Source organism: Buteo buteo, chromosome 9 (assembly GCF_964188355.1).
Source record: "Buteo buteo chromosome 9, bButBut1.hap1.1, whole genome shotgun sequence".
Taxonomy (NCBI): Eukaryota; Metazoa; Chordata; class Aves; order Accipitriformes; family Accipitridae; genus Buteo; species Buteo buteo.
Window position 1 is genome coordinate 35,783,010 of NC_134179.1, and position 22,889 is coordinate 35,805,898.

The following is a 22,889-nucleotide window of genomic DNA, read 5'->3' on the forward strand; positions in this document are numbered from 1 at the left end:
GTAGGAAAAATTATGGGAAGTCTATCTCAATATGCAACACATTTGATTTATTGTGGCAACAGATATTAGGAGGACTTTTTTTTTAGGCATTGTTTAATCTCCTTTCACCAACTCAGTTTAGTCCAGCAGCTTTTAAACTAAACTTTAACAATGCAAGAAACTATTCAGAGCTGCTGATTCAATGTAAAACACTCTGCACTTTCAGTTTTTCTTATTAAATCTTTTAATCCATTTGTAGACATACATATGTGCAAAAAAGAAACCAACAAAAAAACCATGTACACATTTTTATCAAAAGCACTGGTGGGTGCTAAGAATATGCAGATGAAATTAAATGCATATTCTGTTCTTCACTGATTTATGCCCACATGCTGACACACAGAGGTTTAGGGTATTTCTCTACAAATGCACATTTCCATTGCCTTGAATGGCAGTACCTACGGAGTAAGCGACTTTTCTTGAGTAGCACCAAAGCTACTGGTAATGGTGCCAGCTCAACACCCTCCTTTCTCCCACTTCAAGTTTGAGCATTGGGTTGCTGGAGAGGTCCTCAGGCAAGTGTAATTCTGATTTCATCAGGACATCACTGAATATCAAAGTATCTTCTAGTTTAGAAGATTGGTGTTCCTCACTCTTCTGTGTTATCACAGACATGCTCTTCAGCAAAAGAGACTTTCAGTTTTTGAGAAGAGTTATCCATTTAGCTTCTATTTGTGTAAAAAAAGCCTGTCCGGCTAAGAAGCATTTCCCACTAGGATATGAACACTTGGAAGTTGAATTTATTTTGCTGTTTTGTTGTATCAATATAAATAGTAAGAAATGTATGGGTGTTTTTTCACATATAAAATTAGCGTGGAAAAGATCAGAAGGGAAATGTTTCATTGCAATTGGTGCAGGAAGATGGCTATGCACACCTCCCGAGAAAAAATCCCAAAAGCAAAACACTTGAAATGTTTCAATATATTTATTAAAATAGGTACAAATAGGATCAGAGTTTTTTAAAAAAGTCACTAACTTCTGAAAAAATGTCCTGCATTAATTCAAAGGATAGCAATAGATCACAGTGTATCAGGAAGCCACCTAGAAATATTGTAGTTGGAAAACCTCCAGAAGCAGGAGCTGTAATCATTCCCCAGACCTTATGAATACATGCTTCACTGACAATGCTCAGTGGTTTCCAGGGCTGCAAATTTTGTATTCCCTCCTCATATTCCAAACCTACTGTCAGCAGACTCCCCTTACACAAAAGGAGAGATTATTTTTAAGCTTGAAAAGAGCACTGAAATGACATTAAAATGTTGTTTTCTTTCTTCTTCAGGTGTACTGAAGAAATATGTCTATTTTCTTTCCCAGGTGGAGATTTCCTAATAATGGGAGAAAAGTCGTAGTTTTTGTACACTGGTAAAATTGCATGTCAATAAATTTAATCCTTCATGTTATTTAAAATAGATATTAAAAAATCCATATTCAATCAATGCTTATAAAAAAATAAAAGTCTATTGACAGGATAATCCTTCCACTGAAACTGCTTGTGTTTATGTGCCAGCACAGGAGACCCTAAAATGCTTTCTCAACTCCCCAACTGTTGTCTTCTCATGGGTGTTTCTGCAGAAGGCCACTGCATGCATCTCTTCTGGCTGAAGTATTAATTGGCAGAAAAATATATTAGAAGCATAAAAGCATGGCAGTTTTGAAACTGAGAGTACAGACAGTGGCTGAAGTCAAAAGCCAGTGAGATGCGTCAGTGTCGCAGTGCTTCTAGCCACCTTGACAAAGTTGCGGGTACTCAAAATGGAGAAAAGCAATCACTTACTCCATTTGTGAATGGAGCAAAACATGCATACTATCATTTAAGGTGCGGTTACTTCTGTTAAGATTCATGACAGGTGGAAATCAAGTTGAAATAGAAACTAGTTCCTGTGTCCTGCTCCTGCTAACAGGCTCAGTATTTTGTCAAATGAACGGAGCAAAAATCTGTTCAAGTATTTGCATCAAGCAGGCTCCAATCTAGTTAAAATTGAAACCTCCTGATTCTGTGGTGTATTGTGTCACCCCAGGTGGTAAGGCTGCAGTGCCTGCAGACTCACTTTGAGAAGAATAAAGTTATTTCTTGAAATTTCTCATCATCCCTAGGCTGAGTTATCAGCCCATCATTCATTCCTCTTTCTTGCCTATTTGAAACAAGTATCACTGCAGAGACCTTCTTGCACCTTTACTTACAGCAACAGAGTACATTTCAATTAAAAATAGATTAAAAATAGTTTATAAACATTTCTAGGAGCTCTCAAATAGAACAGCCTTCAGCACATTTAGGAAAAAAGGCAATGAACAAAACCAACTGCAAAATAGCTCCCCCCCCCCGTTTATAGGGGTTGTCATTACAGAGAAGTCACTGGAAAGAATGCCTGATTTTGAAGACATTTGAGTTGCTCGGTGATAGCTTCAGTGGGATAGTCACCTTCTGCAACAGGATAAGCAGCAGCAGAGGATTGTTCTGAAGGGGTGTTTTCTTCTGTATTCCAAAGCTTTTTTCACTTGCTCTTTAGCTTCTCCTACATAGTCCTCAACATTTTGCATATTTATCTCAATGACATCGAAGGTGTCCGCCTGTTCCTCCACTAGCAGGGCCACCTGCAGAAAGAGCTCGTGAACTTCCTTAATGCGTCCTTCTAACTTCACCAGCTCCTTATGACGTGTCTCTATCTCATTCAAGGCTGAGCGAGCCCCCTTAACATCCGACAAGAGATTCTCAGAGAAGACATCCCACTTGCCTTGCTCAATCATCTCCTCAATCTGGTTGCTAGAAACATCTTTGCCCATGATCTCTAGCTGCCGCTGAATTCGAATCTTGCAGTTCTCCCGTTGGTTCATCTCTGTTTCATTGTATTCAAACATAGCTTCCTGAAATGCATGCATGAGGTCAACGTAGTGGTTCTTCGCCACCCTGGCAATGACAGACATAGCCCCATATTTTGTTATCGCATCTTCACTGAAATCTCTCATTATCTGGAGTTTCCTGTGGATGCTTTCTCCGCGGGCCTTGATGTCTCTGGCAATACAATTAGTATCTCGTTTGATGCTACTAAGACGGCGCATGGAAGTAAGGAAGCGGCTGTTTTGCTTTCTGAGCCGCTTGACATCCTCTTTTAGGTGGTCATTTTCTGTCCGAATGTTCTGTATGTCTTTATGAAGAATTTCCAAGGCATAATCAGTCTCATAAAGGAGAACATCATGGGGTGAATTTTCATCCTCCTCACCATCAGAAAACTGTTGGTTGTGTAACCTGGCAAATTCACGCAGCTCATTTAGTCGGTCTTTCATCCTGCCTGTAAAACAGAGGAACAGGAGGAAAGAATTTTAAAGTAAATAAAATATTGGTTTAAAAGCATTGAAAGTTCATAACTAATAACTACATCATAGTTATAACTACATCAAAAATAACCCAAAATACCAGATTTTAAATTTGTTCACGGTATTTTATATAGTGATGGATCTCAGATGCAAAACTCTGGTGCTAGAACACTCTTCTAGAAACTACAAAGCTTAGAAACTAAAAACATGCAAGAGAGAATACAACAAATCCTGAAGAAAATCCAAAAGAATAATAAGACGATCCCCAACCCCCCCAAAATGCCAGTCTTTCACTTGGAGAAAAAACCAAACTCTTGAGCAAATGATAGAAAGCCTTCAGCTACTGGTATGTGTAGATGCGTTAATAACTGAATGCTTCCCACTGCTGCTCACTAGAGAAATCTGTACATCTTGACCCTTCATTACATCAACTGCCCTAAATGTCACAGGTCCTCTGTCATTCTAAGCTTGCTTTTCCTGGGAGAAGAGTAGGAAGCCTCTCAGAAACAGAAATGGCATTCACCAATGCAGTTGGGAAAGAAAAGTTTTGAGAAATGGTGTGGAAAGTATCGAGACAGAATTAAAAATATAAAATAAAAAAAAAGGGCAAGTTTAGGGTCTGCAGATGCTATCATTGACCATACGTACCAGGCATCAAACAAAATAACACAGCGATAGCAGCATTTTGTAAGTAAAACCATCCATCCAACCCTTCTTTTTTGTTTGATGGAAATATCCCACTGAAGGAATAAAGTAACACCATTGTTACAGATCAGGATCTGTTTTCTATGTGTTTGTCTCAGGCCTACTTAACTACAAATTTAATTAAAAAGCCACAGAATGAGTAATCTGTACAGACCGGTTACGTGGTAACAAAACATAAGCCTCCTTTAAGTATGTTGTTTACTTGAAGCTCTAGACATAAAGTCTTTGCAGAAAGTGAAATCTGAAAGCTTTAGCAAGAACCCTGCACCAAGTGTTACAGCAAGCAGGAAGCTGAAAATTTTCCATCACAGAAGCTGTACATCCCATGACCTGATTTAAATTAATAAGAAAGAGAACCAAGTTAAGAAGCAGCACCAAGCAGGACATCTCCAGATCTCTGTCTGGAGGATTCATTTTTGTTTTTCCAGGAATTAAAGTATCTTCACAACATTTACAAACATGCTATCCACCATGAACAAGACATCCCTTCACAGGATCATCAGTTACTCCCAGGTTAAGAAAAGTCACGCATACATACCCAGTATAACAGGCCTAGATCTAATGTGAATTAAAACTGCAAGTTTATAATCCATTTCATGGGATTGTAGGATGTGTTAAAGATGCTACGGAGGAGATGGGAAAGATTCCATCACAGACATAGCCTCTTGGGCTCATATAGTTCATTGGGGGTATATACTGGTCTTGAGAACTGTCCTGATTAGAATCACATTTACATTAAAGCAAAAAAGTGAATTTCAACTTAAACCAATACTTTTACAAGCAATGTAAACAAATAAAGTCCATTTAACATCCTGAGAGAAGAGCTTTCATTCAGGAATCCACACATGTAAGATGATTGTTTGAATTTAAAACATAAGCCACATAGATTCAACTCAATCATACAGAGAAAGCTTTAGGAAATGAAAGGTTTTCCACCTCCTCCCTCAACAATAATAAAATCAAGACTTTCACCTCATGCCACAACATCAACATGAAAAATCCCCATCTAAAAGGAAAAAAAAAAAGTGTGGTACAGCTTAAAGGTCAGGTTTACTTGGCTTTAAAACTGTATGGCCAAGTTTGCCTAGAGGCACTGGGACAGTGAGAACATCTACCCCTCCTGTCTGGAAATAGTGGACCGTTTTCTAGACAGCATGGTGGAAAGGGAACAAAGGCATCTAGCAATCTCAGAATTATTAGATCTCTTCTAATCACTGTTTCTGAGATGCTTTGCACCTGAAATGTGTACATGGCTCTGAAAACCAGTTACATTGCTCATCTGACTGCATTCCTGACTCTTACTGGCTTCCCTAGAGTTGGTGATCCTCCCACTTCTAGTCTGATCCTTGAGCTGTCATGTGTTGTGTTCAGCAGTTTATCCTTTTTGTGTTTACCATCTATATTTGGAAACAGCAAACAATGTTTTTTTATGACTTTAAAATGACAATCCACAGCAGCAAGGTGACATTCATGTAAACTAAATCATGTGCGTGCAGGACTACATTGCCTTTGTGCTTAAAATTCCTTGAACTTGAGAAAAACTAAACTTCATAAGCCTTCCACAGAGAGCAGATTGGCAACTGGCTCAACAAGAATAACGTTTTATTTTTTGTGCTTGACAAAGAAAACACAAACAGAAAACCACACTGAGTAAGAACTGCGTAATAAACTTATCAGTTTGTAGGAATAGGTCTACCCTTCCTTCCCCCTACACTCAAAAGTGTAACTTGCAATTTGTCTTTCTCACCCACAACAATTTTAAGGTGTTACATAAAATAAAAATAGGGAGAAATGGAGAAGTAAATACACGGTAATTCACAACATGAAAATACTAATGCTGTAGTAAGTTCATGTGTATACTAATTCTGCAGCATCTCTGTAAAAATATTGTTGCCTACACACAGGAAGATCATGCAGTTAAACACTGGCCTATGTCTTATCACTTCCACCAAGTCTCTGCCTACAGTCTGTATAGGCCAAATAAAAGTTGTGCAACCTAAAATTTAATATTTATCATTCAGTTCATGGACAGATATCTCATTTACGATGTTACTACTGTTAATTTCCTTATGGATTTCTCTTGTGAAATCCCTAGAAAGCTCCTTAGACTTGTAACAGTCTTTTTGGGGGAGGGCGGATCTAACAGCCCCATCCACAGCCACAGGTTTCAGCTTAGAGTGATTAAGGACAACACTATCACTCTTGATGAGTAACGATGCCCACTTGAGACACCTGAAGCACAGTTTTGTGTACCTGGTACATTCAGAAGTCAGCTCCTTCTGACTTCGGTCACTGCTGCAAGCCTTGGGCACTTTGCTGAGTAAGATCACGAAGTAACAAGCCGGACATCAGTGAATGAACACATGGATCGAGGCCACTTGTGAGAAGCTCATCTCCAATGATATGTACAGCATCACCCACGATCTCCGTGATCCAGTAGATCCAGTAGAATCCAATTCTAAAAGTGAACAGAGGGATCAAATTACAGTTGCGCTGACAATCTTCAACCTGGGGTTTCCCAGTTTCTGAGTGCCTAGCTCTAAAAGCCTACATTATTTTAAACTGCATACCAAACTTACATTCAAGGTGATCAACGTGAGGATCTTTTAACTCTGCATTGAGGATCCATACGCATCAGGGTAATGGCTCCACAGCTAAAGTGATCGCACTTTTGTCCTAACAAACGATGCCATCTCTTCAAGCCTGACTTCAGAGTCCTGCAAAATTAGGGATTTTTGACATCTTTCATTTTCCCTGAGTCCTGTCTTTTTCTCTCTGTTTCTAAAGTACATCACCTAGCCTGCTTCCTACTTCATCTTCACATTTGCAAGATGCTCTTCCTTATCTACATACAGTGCCTGGACAGGATGGAGGACAGGAAGAGAATGACTTTCTGCCTGTATTTCAGCATCATATTAGGCCACAAACACCACAAATTGCAGAGGACGCCTATTCAGCTTTATGCAAGAGCATGCACAATTAACTCTGCAGGTTAGCATTTGTAATATTTGGCCAAAGATATCTGTGAGGTTCAAAAAAATGTTTAGGTTTCAGCTTTCTTGAGCACCTTTTGCTCAAGGAACCCAGTAAATTTATTTGGGGCATTTGCAAACTGCTGCTTTGAGAAACTCACAATTTGGCAAAATTTTAGGAGGTTTACATAAGGAAAACAGCAGGCTCGAATGCAACGCCACCACAGAGGTCTTTCCCCATTTCAAATTCCCATTTCAAACAAAGGGGAACCAGATCTTCCCAAGAGAGGACAATAACTTCCAAGCATTCCTTTGGTAGTGTCAGGGGCAGAACTGACACTAAAGAGCTGAAACAAATGAACAAACAAGCATGGGAGAGCAGGGGGGAACAGCCATTTGAAAAATGTCAGCTTAACGAATCAGTATTTAGAAAAATTTATCTCCTTTATCAGGTGCTGTTGTTACTCAGGGAAGTTTGCATCTACTTACATGACGGTAGCATTGTTTGTAATTAAAACAACAATATATTAATACATAGTACATTACTAGTTGTTAGGGATAGCCTCAGCACACATTCTTTAAAATGAGCAGCAATCCCTCCCTGAATAGAGGGCCTGGTGCAGCAGTATAAGGTGGGCTCCCTGGCTAGCAAGCAGCTCTGCAGAACAGCACCTGGGTGTGGTGGCGGACATCAAGTTGAACATGAGTCAGCAATGCACCCTTGTGGCAAAAGGGGGCCGACAGAATCCTGGGCTGATGTAGCAAAGGTGGTCGAGGGAAGTGACAATACCCCCCCCCCCCCATCTGACACTTGAGAGTCCACATCTGGACAGCTGTGTTGGTGCCAGGGCTCACCAGTGCAAGAGACATGGACACACTGGGGAGGCCACCAAGATGGACGGTCAGAGGTGCTGGAGCACCTGATATATGAGGAGAGGCTGAGAGAGCTGGGAACGTTCAGCCTGGAAAGCAGGAAGCTCAAGGGAGATCTTGTTGCTGTCACCAACTGCATCATGCACGGGTAGACCCTTCATGAAGATGCGCAGCAACAGCAAAAGGGGCAAGAGACCCAAGTGGAAATGAGGGAAAAGCCAGCCAGATAGTAGAGCAGGAAAAAAAGGAAAAAAATACATCTTTCAGAAACACTGGAAAAGATGTCCAGAGAAGTTTTGGAATCTGCATAGAAGATATTCAAAACTCTACTGGACATGGCGCTCAGCAACCTGAACCACCTGTGTGTCTTTGGAGGAGGGCTGGATTAGACAACCTCCAAAGGTCCAGTCTAAATTGTTCCAGTACTCAGCCTTAGGTCAAAAGTTCACTAATTTGAACATGAGTGCTAAATATATTCAAGTACTTGCGTGGGTTTATTTAAGATAGTTCTAACATATGAGAATATCAAGACACCAACTACTCTGGAGTAACAGCCCCAAGAGTATAAATACCTTAATTCTAACAGTGTGCATTTTAATAGATTAGCTGTCAGTTTTATTTTCTTCTAAAATACTGTGTATATTCAAACTGGAACATGTACTTCCATGTTTGTATTTTTGGGCTAGATAAATCTGTCCTTGTAAAAATGAAGTTCCTCCTGCAGTCCGTCATGGTGTGTAACACCAAAACACACACTCACGCACACAGGAAGTACAGGCCAGGTAATGACTGCAGAGGTTACAAATTTGAAGCCAGATACCCACCAAGTACAGTCAGCTGAGGACACGTTCAGTGCTCATCTCTTCATGTTAGCATGCTACTTCTTGGTATTAATCACCACAATGACTAGCTTTCCCATGATGCCTGAGAAAGACGCAAGCTGTCCTGGTGCAGTAAAGACTGCAGCCCCACACAACTCTGCATGACATGGGATTTCAGACAGGAAAGGAAATTCACTCTGAAAATCAAAAACTGTGCATACACATAAACCCCCTGTCTGTTAGCCCCATATACAAACAAACAGGAGTCCTACACAGCATATTTCCATTGCTGTGCTAATGTTCTGCAGCCTGTCACCTACATAAAAATAACTTAAGGATGAAAAGTTATTTCTATAGAAACAAATGAGCTGCACACCTCTATCTATTTCAGCTTTAGCATTTGTATATCCACATCACTGAGTTTGGGGACAAACGGTGAAATAAAGCAGCAGTTTCAGCACAGCATCCATATTTCGTCACCAGGAGCTGGGAAGGAAGCCAGTGTACATTTTTAATTTTTACAGCATTCATCAAAGGCAGCTGCTAGTTAATACTAGCTTGTGGATACCCAAAGTCTAGTCAGTAATCTTTTTAGCCTTGAGTAGGGCCTTACAAGATGAAGCTTTGACTTCAGTTGAAGTGGCCTGTTTGAGGAACAACAGATATTTCAAAACAAGCCAGTTAAAATTCGTTTCTATCAGCAGTTCTTCTCTCCCTCAGAAGGTAGAAGTCCTTTTGTGCTCCACTATGAACCCGTGTGGCTCATCCTGTCTCTGAATGACATGTACTCTTGGTTGCATGACACAGAATAGATGTGACTCAAGAAAACAAGTGGTGAACAATTAGGAAATAACCTACTCCCAGGCAGAATTGCTTCATAGCCAAGCGTGCGTCAGCACATTCCAGTATCTTCCCATACTGCTTGTAGAGGATGCAGTATTGATGGAAATCCACTCAGATGGACTGGTTGAGTCGAACACGCTCCATTACAAGGCAAATAGTGTGCTGCTGTTGCACAAAAATGCAAGTCATGTGTAGGGTTCGGCGTTCGGAAGATCTCGCGATGTCACGGAAAGTTAGAGGGTTAGTTGCAGCCTTGTGATGTACCTGTAATCCCGCCTCCCCTTGTTAGTATAAAAGGAATTAACTGTGCAATAAAAGGGGAAGTTGGCGCTCACACTGTGTGTGTTATCTGTCTCTTTCCCTGGTCCGGGCCGACCAGTGATCTAAGCATGGCACCTTGATATGTAGCAAACGCTACAGTCATGTATAGATAAAAGAAGGGTTAAATGCAGCCGAAGCCTTTCAATTAAAGAGTTGGAGTCTCAGATTTAATCACAGTTTTCTAGTATCTTTCTGTCTTGGAAACAACTGTCTTAGACCACATTTAATAATTTTGCCTGGCATCTGTTGTCCAATAATAGATTTGACAAAATTATTTCATTTGGAAAACAGACTGTTGTTTACAATAGGTTTTCCTCTTTCCAAAAGATCTTCTAATTGACTCATAGCACAGTGCTAGTCATCCTTTCAGACCAAATTCCCCATCTCCCCAATCATGTCCATCACTGGTGGAACAGCAGGCTTTAATTTCTCAAATCACTCTTCTTTTTCCTTCCTTCTCATCTATAAGAGCTCAAGGAAACACCAAAAATCATAATCTAATGATAGGACAGCTTGCCTTCTGGAGCAGTTTTAAGATCATATCTGTATATTAACTCCAATATTAACAACTATGACAGAGATCAGCATTTCAAAATCTTTCTGTGGCCTCACTGAAAGGAAGTTATCTTCTCTGGAGTTTCTTGGATTGGGCAATGTTTAAAAATAGAAAAAACATATTCAGGATTGAAAATACACCAGTTAACCCAGAATACCAGTTATAAAGCTACAGAAATCCAGCAAGAAGCCACAAATATATCTGAAGACTCTTAGACACCACCCACTTTATATTGTAGTCAAAGCCTGTGTACAGCAGAACACCTCTTTTAATACTTTCAATACCCTAGTGAGAAGCGCATGCAGTTGCAAATGTCTCAGGGCAGTTTTTTTTCCAAAAGCTTGCATGAAGTGTCAACTTCTCTGTTTGTATTGGAACAAGTTATTTATTACAAGTCGATATATTCAGAGAAGCAGGGATGGCTCCTATTCTTTGCAGGCTATTTCTGCAGCTGTCAGAATCTCCAAGTCTCCAGTGGTTCCTTTCCTACCATAAAGGCTAGGAAAGGCCTAGGGGGAAAAAATTAACATTCAAATAGTTTGTTGCCTCTAACTTCAAGTAATGAGGCAATAATTGCTTGAATACTGATAGCTTTGGAGGGTCCTCTTTGACTTATCCCAGTGTCTTTACCAGTATTCAGTCTCTTCAAGGTAAAGTAACTCTCAATTTTTGTACAACAGCATATTACAAATTCAAGGATCTAGGGTGCACCTCATACTTCCCAGACGTATTCAATAAAGTTAACCATCTTGGTGTTTTCCATAGACTAGTTATCAGGTTTTCCAGACATCAGTATCAAAACTAGGAGAAGCTGCTAGCATGCATTAAGTGCACACATAATATGCATTGCATTTTTCACATATTTATGATAAGACAGACAAAATAATCTGAAGTTTTAACTTGTTACTACACAGTAGCATGTGCTAAGTAAACATTATTCTTGCATTGGAGAGGACAGCTTTTTGCACATAGGTTGACTGCTACTACTTACTGGGTTGTCTAAATTTTCACTGGAGAGCTGGGGATCACCACTGACAAATTTTCAATCCTGGCTAGACAATAAAATGGATTCTTAGTATCTCTTGACATTTTTCTCACAACTCACACTAATGAGCAAGTGTAACTAGATTTGTGTTTGTTTGGCTGGGGGGGTGTGCCTGTACCAGGGCTGTAGACAAAAAAAAGTTTCTCCATCTTCACTACATGGCCCATTGAAGTGTTAAGTCTTCATGTGCATTGTTTGAACCCCCTCCCCAATTTGGGAACCCTCTCCAGCAGTCCTCATGCTTCTGTATACAAATGGAAGTTAAGGACAGGAAAGGCTAATGCAACCCCCAAACTTAGCCCCTTCCTTTTCCTAAGGATGCTAGGAACAGAATATATAGTTAGCAACTGCAGATACTGAAAACCTGCCGAATCCTTGACACCTGCCAGCTAATTCCAATCAGCTTTAACAGCTTGCTAAAAACAGAGTGCCATTATAAAGAGTAAATGAACATGCACAGGATAGAATTTTATCCAAGGGGAAGAAAAACAATCCCACCATCACTCTCCATTCAGTGCTTTTCAGTACACGCAGCGCACTGCAGGCTGACTACTGCAGCGTGCCCGTCCTTCCTGCCATAGGTAACACCAAGGTCTTCAGGTAAAACTGGCCTAGATGGAGACAAGGGGAGCGTGAACTGTACCTCCACCAGCTTGGCAATTAGTTAAGACAGAACCATATCACTAACATAAACAGTGAGACAGCCATCCATGCATTTCTTGGCAATTACTACAGCTCAGCATCGTTATGAGTCATGCGCAAGGAAATCAGACAACGCACTCGCAGGCAGTGCTGTCGCTACGTTGCCATGAGTATATACATTATCTAATTAATTACCTCGGCTTCCCTGAAACACATTGGCTCAGTGAAATAGCTACGTACATACCCCATTTATATAACTACTATTGCTACCTCACAGTGGTATTTATAAGTGATTAAGACATTATGTTGGCATCCGAGTAGAAATATGAGGTTGCACGTGATCATCAGTCAGAAGCAACATATTCTGCAGACAATTTTAAATTAGCACAACAGCATTACTTTTTAAAATACACATATATTTAAAGCTTGTAATACAGTGTTAGAATCTGAGATCAAGTACTCCTTAAAAAATCCCTTTAAGGTTAAATACAGGGTGTTTGTTCATGTTGGCCAGTACACGTGAGGCTCAGTTCTGGGTCCTACTGCAAAATCTACACAACTGTAACTGGACCAAAATAGTTTCAGTCAGGAAATAACCCCCACAGCCACACATGTATACCCAGAGCCTCAGCCCCAGGACATGTCAGGTGCTGGCAGGCTTTATGGCAGTCACTCTACACTACTTAGCAGCCCATGGGTGTTCACAGCCCTGTTCAAAGTACCAGTGAAGTTGAGACAAGATATAGATGTAATTAGGGACACATGGGCCAGTGGTACTTAGAGAATCTGTTCCTGACTGGGCATATCCGAAGCTCAAGCAAGCTTTATTCTTGCTTTCAAAAATAAGTGATTTATCATTAACACAAATAGAGCACAGAGGAAGGGCAGCGCAAGAAAAGCTGGAACATTTAGTACTTTCTTGGCTTTTGTGAATGTGAGTTTGTCAAGAATTATCTTGGCAATTAACGGGTTAACTGTGATAAGCCTTCTGAAGTCAAGATATGTGACATCATCCCCTCTGTGATAAACTACAGAAATGTGGTCTAGCTGAGAAGAGCCAAACAATTTGTGCGATAGGCTAGATGAAATACCAAGACGCTTGACACAATCGGCAAAAGCTATCAACACAGATGTAGAAACTGAACTGCATTGCTCCCCTCCAGCAGGGCCCCCCCCCCCGTCCCACTCCCCAAGAGGGGGTTCCCAGGAGCCAGCCCTAGGCAGGAGCATTGCTGCCGCTCCCTGGGAATGATGTTCCTCACCAGAGATGGCTCGTGTGGGGACCACGTCCTGGAGGGCAGCCCAAAATGCAAGTGTAAGCAGAAGTGGCTTCTCTACAAAACTGCGTAAAAGTGGGAACCCTGCATTTGGTGCTGAGATGAGTTCGTTAGCTCAAATTAACATTGCCTTAGTAATTTCTGCACTGTGCTTTGTCATCCCTGCACTACAGGGATGACCAAAGAATCAAAGAAAATTGATGGACCAGATAAAAGATAATGGAAAATATATCTGATCCAGCACCTTCATACTTGACACAGCAGTTGTCTTCTCTCATCAGAACTGGTTTTGAATAGGCCAACATTATGATGGGTTTCTGCCATACTCGGAGGTTATCCGTATTTTCCATTAGCAGCTTGGAGAGTGGAACCAAACATGAGCCTGTACAGTCTCCAGGTGACACAGAACTGGAAGGGAGTGCAAGTGAGTGTTTGGTGGCAGAGGGGAGGAGAAATGATGAGAATTTAAGATGACCTTGGCAAGTAAGAGAAGTACTGGCAAAAATAAAGGGAAATTCAACAGAGACGAGCCTGGTATGGTACATTTAGAAGAAATTATTCGCACAGATGGAAAGTAGGAAACACCTAGTTTGGTAGCAAGAGAACATTGGTGGGGCTATAGCAGATTGCAAGCTAAAAACCAAGTCCACAATATAATGCCATTGTAAAAAAAGCCATGTCTTGTATGAGAGATGGCATGGGAAGGACTGGTTTTACTCTGCTTGGCATAGGTAGGGCCTCAGTCGGAATAGTACATCCTGTACTCACACTAGGAAAGTCAGAGTGTACTGAGAATTGACTCCAAACGGTTTAGAAAATACAGCCCTGGAGGAAGAACAGTTGAAGGAATTATGTTCATTTCATGCAGAAGACCAGGGAGAGAGACACAGCACTCCAATGTATAAAAGGAGTTTATAAAAAGAGCAACAATCAGTTTGTTCCCTGTGTTGACATTGGAAACACACAAAGTAATCCATTTGTTTCATGCATGAGATCTATGTTGAACTAGCTGTGACTAGCTGAAAATCCGGCCATTTTTCTGTGGGAGCACTGTGGGACCCTCTTCCTCAGAGGATAGAGAGGCTACAGAAACCCCTCTCAGGTCTGGTTTAGGTGCACTGCAACAATGCACGGAATGGATTAGGTGATGTCTTACAGTCTCCCCATGGCCCTGCATTTCCATGATTTGTTCAGTGCCCTTGCTCCTGGTCTCACTGTATGTCCAGCACAGTGTACGTGCAAGCACAGGCGAGCACAGTCCCGCTGCCCATGCTGGGGAGCAATCTGGGTGACTCCTTTCACCCAGTAGTTTCTCTTCTCTCTATTATTTCTGCACCAGCAGCGACTACCATTTCTCCTTTTGCAGCAGATATTGGTTACTGTCATAATATAATGGAAGGTGTTAGACCTGGAGCCTAACCCCACAGCACCCAAAATCTCCAAGACTGTGATATAATATGCAGCTGTGTTCCATAGCATCATGTTTATCTGCAGTGCCCAGAAGATACCGTTATCACATTATACCCATTTTAATGTCTCAAGGGATCTTAGGTACTGTGCTTAGTTTGTTCATGAAGATCTCTTATGACAACAGAGGTTAACTTGCAGTTTTAAGTCTCGGCCAAAACACCCGATAGATTTGCCATATGACTTAACATGCAATTTCAGTTTCAGAGCAGTGGTCATACAAGGCAGTCAGTGAAAAAAAATAAGGTGAGAAAAAGGTCGTCAGAGGCGCTGGGCATCTAAACCATCCTTTCTTAAGGATGACCTTTCATCTGTTCGTCTGCTAGAGCTTTGGTCTGTTTTGAATAAAAAAAAAAAAAGTTACGCTCATCTTGTAGTCTCACCACTTCCATATAAAACTATTTGAACAGCAAGTAACACCATTGGTAAGAAAGGAGCATCCTTCAAATTGTATTCTCATCTTAAAAAGTCATATATTGCCATTTTGATCCCTGACAGCTAAAAAAACGGTTCCTAAAATACCATCTAAAGAACAGGAACAAGAAGTGTGAATGTCTGTTTTAGGCCAGTGTTATTCTTCTAGTCATTTCCTTTCCCGGTATCACACAGTTACATGCAGTTATCTCAGACATACACGACTACTAATTCTTCTTGGCAGAAAGGAAACGAGTATCAATTAATAGGAAGCAATCAAAGAACACCAACTTTTGCACCCACTCGCAGGCTTGGCCATGATGATGCCCAAGAAAGGAGTAAAAGCTGTTATATTTTGTATATAAAAAAGTTTTCTACAAAATCTGCTCTGGTGCAGTTCATAACCGCATACGAGCGTATTCATAACCACATATGAGCATGATGAATGAAATGTTAATACTCGTTAAGCCAGACAAACAAGGCAGCTAGAAACGCAGACACCACTGGCACTGGACGAGGAGTCTCGTATCCGAAAGCGCCTCTGGTTGTCCCTCGCCCCGCGAAAAGCCCGGCCACCCCTTTTGCCCCTTTTGTGGAACCAGACGTACCCGAAGGCAGCCGAGGCACCTCCGGACCCAAAACCCCGGTCCCCATCCCCTGCCGTCCATGCTTCAGACTCTCCCGCCACCCTCCCCGCCTCAAACGGGGCAGTTTCGTTTACCCTGACCCCAAACCGAGGTGCAAACCGCTCCGAAACCCCCGCGGCTCTTCCCGCCTTGCCGGCGGGGCACCGGCCGCGCACCGGGACTCCCCTCGACAGCAGGGGAAAGGCAGGGACGGGCTGACCGCCCCCGCCGGAGCCCAGCACCCGGCCCGGTGTCCCGAAGCAGCTCCGGGTCGGGTCGGTGGCCGGGGACCCGGTCGGCCTCCCGTCCCGGGAGCCGACGGCGACATGCCCGCGGTGAAGGAGCCCAGCCCGGCCGCTTCCCCGAGGAAAGCGCCATCTCGTCCTCCCCCACCCCGGCAGGTACTCACCCCCGGGCACGACAGAACAGGACAGGGCACGACAGGGCACGACAGAACAGGACAGGGCACGACAGCCCGGCCGGTCCCGGCCCGCCTCACCCGCGCCGCTCCCGGCGCCGCCGCTGCCGCCTCAGCGGCCGCGCCGTCGAGGCAAGCGCTCGTCCCCGCCTGGCGTCCCGCCCCGCCGCTCGGCTCACCCGCCTATTGGCTGCGAGAGGGGGGGTGATTTGCATAGCGTCGCCCCGCCCCTGGCGGGCTGTCAGTCACGGCCGTCGAGGGGCGGATGGAGGGGGCGGCCGCAGGGGCCGCGCGCCGTGCCCCTTCCTCCTCCTCCTCCTCCTCCTCCTCCTCCTCCTCCTCCTCCTCCTCCTCTTCCTCCTCCTCCTCCTCCTCATCTTCCTCCTCCTCCTGCGTCCCCCCGGGGCGGCCCTCGGCTCGCACCACTCCCTAGCGGGGGGAAAGTCCGCCCCGCGGGTGCTGGGAAGCGTGGGTGGGCTGAGGTTGCCCGTTTCCCCATGGCCGCCCCTGCCCTTTCCAGCCCTCGCCTCCCCCCCGGGCAGCGGGGGCTTTCCGACTGCCTGCGGGGGGGGCGGCGGTTTGGGGGGGGCGGCGAGACCCCGGGGCGGACAGGGAGCTGAAACCGAGGGAGCGTACGGCGCCTGAGGAGAGAGCTGGGGCTGGGCGCCGTCCCTCTCCTCCTCCTCCTCCTCCTCCTCCTCCTCCTCCTCCTCCTCCTCCTCCTCCTTGTCCCGCTCTTAATTTAGCCCGTTTCGAGGTGGTGACTTCGACTCTGATAACTTTTACCATTCCTGGGAAAAAAAACACCTTCCCCATCATTCTAACTTAAAAAAACCCCAGCAACAAAACTTTGGTCACACAGTTTTTAATACACTTTTAATAAGCCACACAAGTAGTTATAGACGTTGTTCAAGTCTTTATGAGATAGGAAGTTTTTTGCTTTTATTGAATGCCTTGGACATTTATGTGGGGGTACTTTTTTCTCCCTTTCACCACAAAAAAATGCAGATAATTTGAATCTGGAAATTTTAAAACACAGAAGCTACTTTTTTGTTGGTGCCAAGTAGTAGCTGAAAGAGCAACTGTTCTTTCCTGAGCCATTGTCAGTTATAATAAGGCTCCAAAATTTCTCTTACATTGCATCTATCCCATCCTGGGCATGCCAAGAGAAAATTCTGTCATGATGGAGACAGTTGCAGCAACGTAGGAACCTTTCTCCCTCCTTAGTTTCTATACTGTTGTTGTTTCAGGAAAAAAACTTAAGCAATACTTGAGGTTTTATGGATAACAGTTAGTTAAAAATATATCTGACAGAGTGGCTCTTTCTCCTTGAAAAATCCAGGACTGTACTGCAGGGTTCTTCCATGTAGAGTCTTTGCTGGGATTTTTCTCTTAGACCTTGATGCTGGAGCTGAATTTAGGCAGGTGGGTCCCATCGGTCCCCTAAAACTCCCTGAAAGCATTGAATGATGAGTGGGTTTTCTCTTCTTTTCCAAGCTGCTGCTTTGTGAGACCAGCTGCGGCACCCCCTAAGCGCCACTGGACCGCAGAAAGCAAATGGGCCTTTAGTGTTGTTAACGCAAGCGGAGCTGAAAATAAAGCTGCGTGTTAATGTAACTTCATGGGTAATCAAAGATACATTCTGCTTTGTATGGCGTGGAACAACAATTACAAATTAACCTGCTGTTGTTGCAGCACAGGCAAAGCTCTGGGTGCATTGATTGATGTGTCAGACAACTCAGTCAAGAGCAAAATGCTCATCTAGAAACATCTGGTATCTTCCCTATAATTTGTGAGGAGGGTATGGAAGACCAAATAGATGAGCGCCAAGTCTCCTCCGCTTTGGGAGACACTTTAGTTACAATCTCAGTAGCTGAGTAGCAGGCAAGGTAGCAATATTGTTAAATTATTAACCTTCTAAGAAAGGAAATGGAGAGTGAGATGCCCTTATTATTTCTATAAATTTTGTCACCTAGATTAGACGAGGTTAAAGAAGGTTGAAAACTTTCAGAGGCAGCTAACTAATTAAGCTACATGAATAAGTAGCTAAAAAAACCTCACCATTGACAAACAAGGACCCCGAAGTGCTCGAGCATATTATGTTGCTAAATCCTACAAAGGGTGCCCATTTGCATGGTGTTATGAGAAACAAAACCAGAAAAGTTGTATGAAAAGATTCTGGCGTCATCATATGCACAAAAGACACTTGTTTTGGATTATTATGCTCATTTCAGTCACTTTTGAAATAACATGAAGAGTGTAGATTGATAACGAAAATGATTAGACAGAGAAAAGTGATTTGCCCATAAAAGAGATGCTGAATTTTCAGTCTTGTCATTTTATTCTCCCCTGAGTCCTGAGCAGCCTTACATACAAAGCTACAAAAGTAACAAAGTTGTTTTTTTTTTCACTTTGTACTATCTCTCATTATACGAGAGACATTTAATGAAAAATTGTCATTTACTGGTGAAAGGAAATATTCCGGTTTCATAGATAAAGGCAGAATTCATTAATGTAAGGATCACCGATGCCAATAATTTTTTGAAGGAGCTTGGGCAACATAATGGACAATACATCTGGAGGCAGGAAGCCTCCCTTTTAGTTCTTTTTTTCTCTGAAGAGCTGGGTTTTTTCCTTAAAGGCTTCTAACCCTAACCTAGATCTTGAGGGATAGCTTTGGACGAGACACATTTTACTTCCAGTTTTCTCACCTCTAGAAAGAGGAAAGGTGTAATTACTTTCAGTGCTCATAAATGTGTAGTGAAAAGTAATATATAAGTCTCCTGTATGTTAAAATACCTTAAGGACGTCTAGTAGTTCGTGGATGATCCACAGAGCAGAGGGACTGTCCATGCCAGGGAGACCCCTCATCTCTCTGCTCTGGTGCCTGCTGCTTCTCACCAAGTTGCCTACCAGGATAATCACGGAATAGCCTGACTGAGTTTCTTACAAAGCCCAAGAAATTAGGTATTACGTGCACGCAGATTTCTCTTTGTTACCACTTACCGACTCATCGGCATCTGGGAGTTCTGGGGATCTCAATTTTGCGCAAGAGCAGTTTCACCAGGCCACTTATATTTACACTTCCAATTCCCCGTGCTGATCTACTATATAGAAATACCCCTATGTTTCTCTCGAATTTACCCATGTCTACAGAACAGTTTGCACCCACGACACCAGGACTAATTACAAGTATGGAGTTACAGCATTGTCGATCTGTAACAACTGACACTGGTGAAACTTTTAGCTAAAAATGGAGCAAATTGCTACCAGTCCAGTTCTGTAGCACAGAGCCAGCTCTCAGACACATATAAAATCTACGTACACTTTTCTCCATGTGCAGTACAAACAAGGCTCTTTTAAGCTAGAATCGGGTCTGATGTAATCTAGCACACATTGATTCAATGAAATTATTCTTTTGTGGTCTTGGACAAATAACTTTATATTAATATCAACTTTTTTCTTTTTAACCTCATGGATCATTAGGTGCTCCTGAAATTAAATGTTTTATCAATTGCCAAGGTGAGTAGAGGAAGACAATGAGAGACTGATGCTAGGAATTCTTTCACTATATTCATTTACCGGGGAAACTGAGTCTTCAGCTGCAGTACTTCCACCCTGAGTAAGGTCCACCAAACGCTCCTGCTCTGAGTCTTTCACATTTCCTTGTAAGCTACCGACGTTACAGAACAGCTTCTTCACTAAATGTTGCTGATGTAGAGAGATCCTCCCTGGTTGCCTGAGGAACAGACTGCTGAAAAGAATTCAGAAGCCAAGTGTCTCCACAGCTAGCTAAATCCACCTTAATTCTTCACTGAAGCCCTCCCGAGTTATTTGGATTTATGAGGGATAATGTAGTGCTCTAGGTATTGAGCCCTGCAGATGTTTTTCTTTTTGCTTTCCTTTCCTCTCCTTCATTAGGAGGGAAGAAGGCTGTTAGAAAAGGATGGAGTGCTGAAAGCTGTACAGATGTAATTGCTGTGGAACCAGAGGATGCCCGGTGCTAGGGCCGCCTCTTGCTTATATAGGAAAGGATTTAACATTCTTCTCCAATTATGCCTGAAAGGCATGCGAAGCCAGCAGTGTAATGCCCCTGAATTCCTTGTGAACCACATTTTGTCACCCATGTGTGGCTTTGAAGGTTCATTACCCATACGTGAATTCTTAAAGAGCTGCAAATCTAGTTACGGTGGCGGATTGGATGGACGAGAAATAGCCCTGGGACTTCTGTTGACTCAGGAGATGAGGGCAGGTGTCAGCATGTTTTATTAAGCTAGTAACCAATAGATTGACCAAACTCAAAATATTTTCATGTAATGGACGTAAACAAGCATAGTTAGCTGGAGCCAATGGAACAACACTGATTTCTGGGAGCTGAAGGCTTGCTTGATTATCAGGTAAGCCACTGGATTTCTCTGCTGCTGTCACAGCTTTTGAATGCACGAGTACAGCCTGTATGTGTAACACGACAAGGATTCTGTCACATCAGCTGGCCTAATAAAAAGTATTACCTAATCCTACTTCTGTGCTTCAGTAAAGATGTGTATTCTGACTCCTGTTATCAGACAGGAGTGAGGTATCTCTTTGGTACATTTGCATGCCCACAGATTCAGAGCAGTTAGCTTCTGCACTGTACGGGGTGCTTTGTAACCTGGCAGAGCAGAGACAAGGACATGCTCAGATTTGACTATAGTCCCAGGAACAGCAGATTCTAGGGGCAAGTTCACATTGCCAAAACCTACATGCCCCATTTTTGCCCCATCAGTACTCTCTGAGCAGAAAATGGCCAGGCTGTGTATCAGGTGTGAAGGGAGAACTACCTGGGGGGTAAGAACATCTCGGGGTTAAAAGCCTTCTGAGGGAGTGGTAAAGAATACCACTCGCTTTTCACATTGAGAGCCATCAGAAAATGAGAACATTTCCATAGCTTTTTGGAGCATCCTTTTCAAATAATTAGTCATTCACAGAAAAGGTGTTGTTTTCTAAACCCCACCAAGTTTCAATGAAATAGAACAATTCTACCCTAGAGTTGCGTGAGCATAAATTTTACACAGCTGTGTTGATGGATCACCTTATTCATGTTGCCAGTGCTTTTCAACAAGCAATATAACAATATTCATTCAGAAAGGAGTGGGGAGCCTGCACAAACAGCACGGCGTGTTTCTGCACCACGTGGGCTACGTTCCTCGGGAGGCATGCTGCACACTTTCAGGTGGCTTTCTGGCTAGATCTAAATGTTACAGATCTAGGAAGAGAAATAATAGCTTTTTCGTTAGCTGAAGGTGAGGGAAGAATCATTTGGGATCATTTAGCTAGGAATATACAGCCAGGGAGCAATACATTTCACAGCCCAGTCATGACCAATTGCTGCCTAGAGTCCTCTGTGAATGGCAAGGCAGATGGTATATAGGCTAGTTATATGTGATACAGTAACAGCATGACAGATTTCCACGGAATGCAACAAAGTCATTGTTAATGTTTGCATTTTACAGGGTACTATTGTAGCTAGAAAAACCTAAAAATTAATGGTACATGTCAAAGTAGAGGGGTATTTGTCAAACAACTTGCAAAACTTATCTGAGAAAAGTGAAGGCTTATATTTTATCTTTGAAACCTGTCTGTCGACCGTGGTAAGTATCCCAGGATTCTGGGAGGCAGCTGTTACCGGCCACACTTCAAGCCTCATCGTTAAGAAATGCAAAGGCAGAAAGTACTGGAGGCACTGACTAGCTATACAGCAACTCCCAATTACCCCAGCCAGGGAGTAGTTCTGTACATGAAGCACCTATACATGAACGTGAGTAACGCAGATGGGCAACTTAATACCGGCGCCATTTTTATAAAGCTACCAGCTTTTGATGGATGCCGTTGCCTTGGTGGTTGCTTACAGAAAGATGAAAGCTGGCCAGATCTGCTGGAGTCCTGGGTGAGCCCCAGGGCTGCCGGCGCTGCCCGGCTGGCTCTGCGCTCGCAGGCAGCAACGGGGGAGAGACGCTGCAGCAGCCAAGGGGTACGGTCAGATTTTCGTTTCTTAACTTCCCATTAACTGACCATGCATCCATCAGGATGGAGCTGCGCGTTGGCACTGTTACACAGATCCCTTAACTTCTGGACCTTTGAAAGCATCGGATGCTGGCCTTAACATTTGCTCGCTTCATAGCCAAGTGAGCAAACCAATGGGGAGGTCCCAACAGAGGAACCAAACCGGAGCACTCTGCCTCTATTCCAATTTATCAAGAGAATTATTTGGTCTGAAAAATATTTTTTATATATATATATATACACAAACACTTTACAAGTAGCATCTCTGTGTAGGTTGTGTGTTACTATGGCAGATAAGGAGGACTGCACTGCGCATGCATACTCGGTTCTTATTTCTTTCTTGTACTTTCAGCTTCAGTGATGCAACCTATCCCGGCTGTGCCTCTTTTTTAAGCTGGATAAGTATCTTTTAGGAATAATTCAGGTATGGCTGATTTTAAATTGAGGTGGGGAATGGATTAGATGACGTCTTGAACCTTATTTTAGCCTCATTTTCTAAATCTTATTAAAAAAGTG

General features: G+C 42.9%; 1 protein-coding gene across 3 annotated transcripts; it reads right to left on the reverse strand.

Annotated features, from left to right (window-relative positions):
• Positions 1–287: 287 nt before the first annotated feature.
• Positions 288–16,425, reverse strand: STX11 (syntaxin 11). Of its 3 annotated transcripts, XM_075036821.1 has the most exons (4): positions 16,323–16,425; positions 6,636–6,773; positions 6,310–6,514; positions 288–3,326 (listed from the first exon to the last, which is right to left on the reverse strand). In XM_075036821.1, the coding sequence occupies exon 4, from the start codon at positions 3,319–3,321 to the stop codon at positions 2,455–2,457; it is 867 nt and encodes a 288-aa protein (XP_074892922.1). In that variant the 5' UTR covers positions 3,322–3,326; positions 6,310–6,514; positions 6,636–6,773; positions 16,323–16,425; the 3' UTR covers positions 288–2,454. The 3 variants fall into 3 exon arrangements, with proteins under 3 accessions (XP_074892922.1, XP_074892924.1, XP_074892923.1); XM_075036823.1 differs by lacking the exon at positions 6,636–6,773 and having other exon boundaries at positions 16,333–16,418; XM_075036822.1 differs by lacking the exon at positions 6,636–6,773 and having other exon boundaries at positions 16,323–16,360.
• Between the last annotated feature and the right edge of the window lie 6,464 nt (positions 16,426–22,889).

What these genes read in the sequence shown, in the direction of transcription:
- STX11 (XM_075036821.1), bottom strand. Translation starts at nt 3,321, where the DNA reads ATGAAAGACCGACTAAATGAGCTGCGTGAATTTGCCAGGTTACACAAC.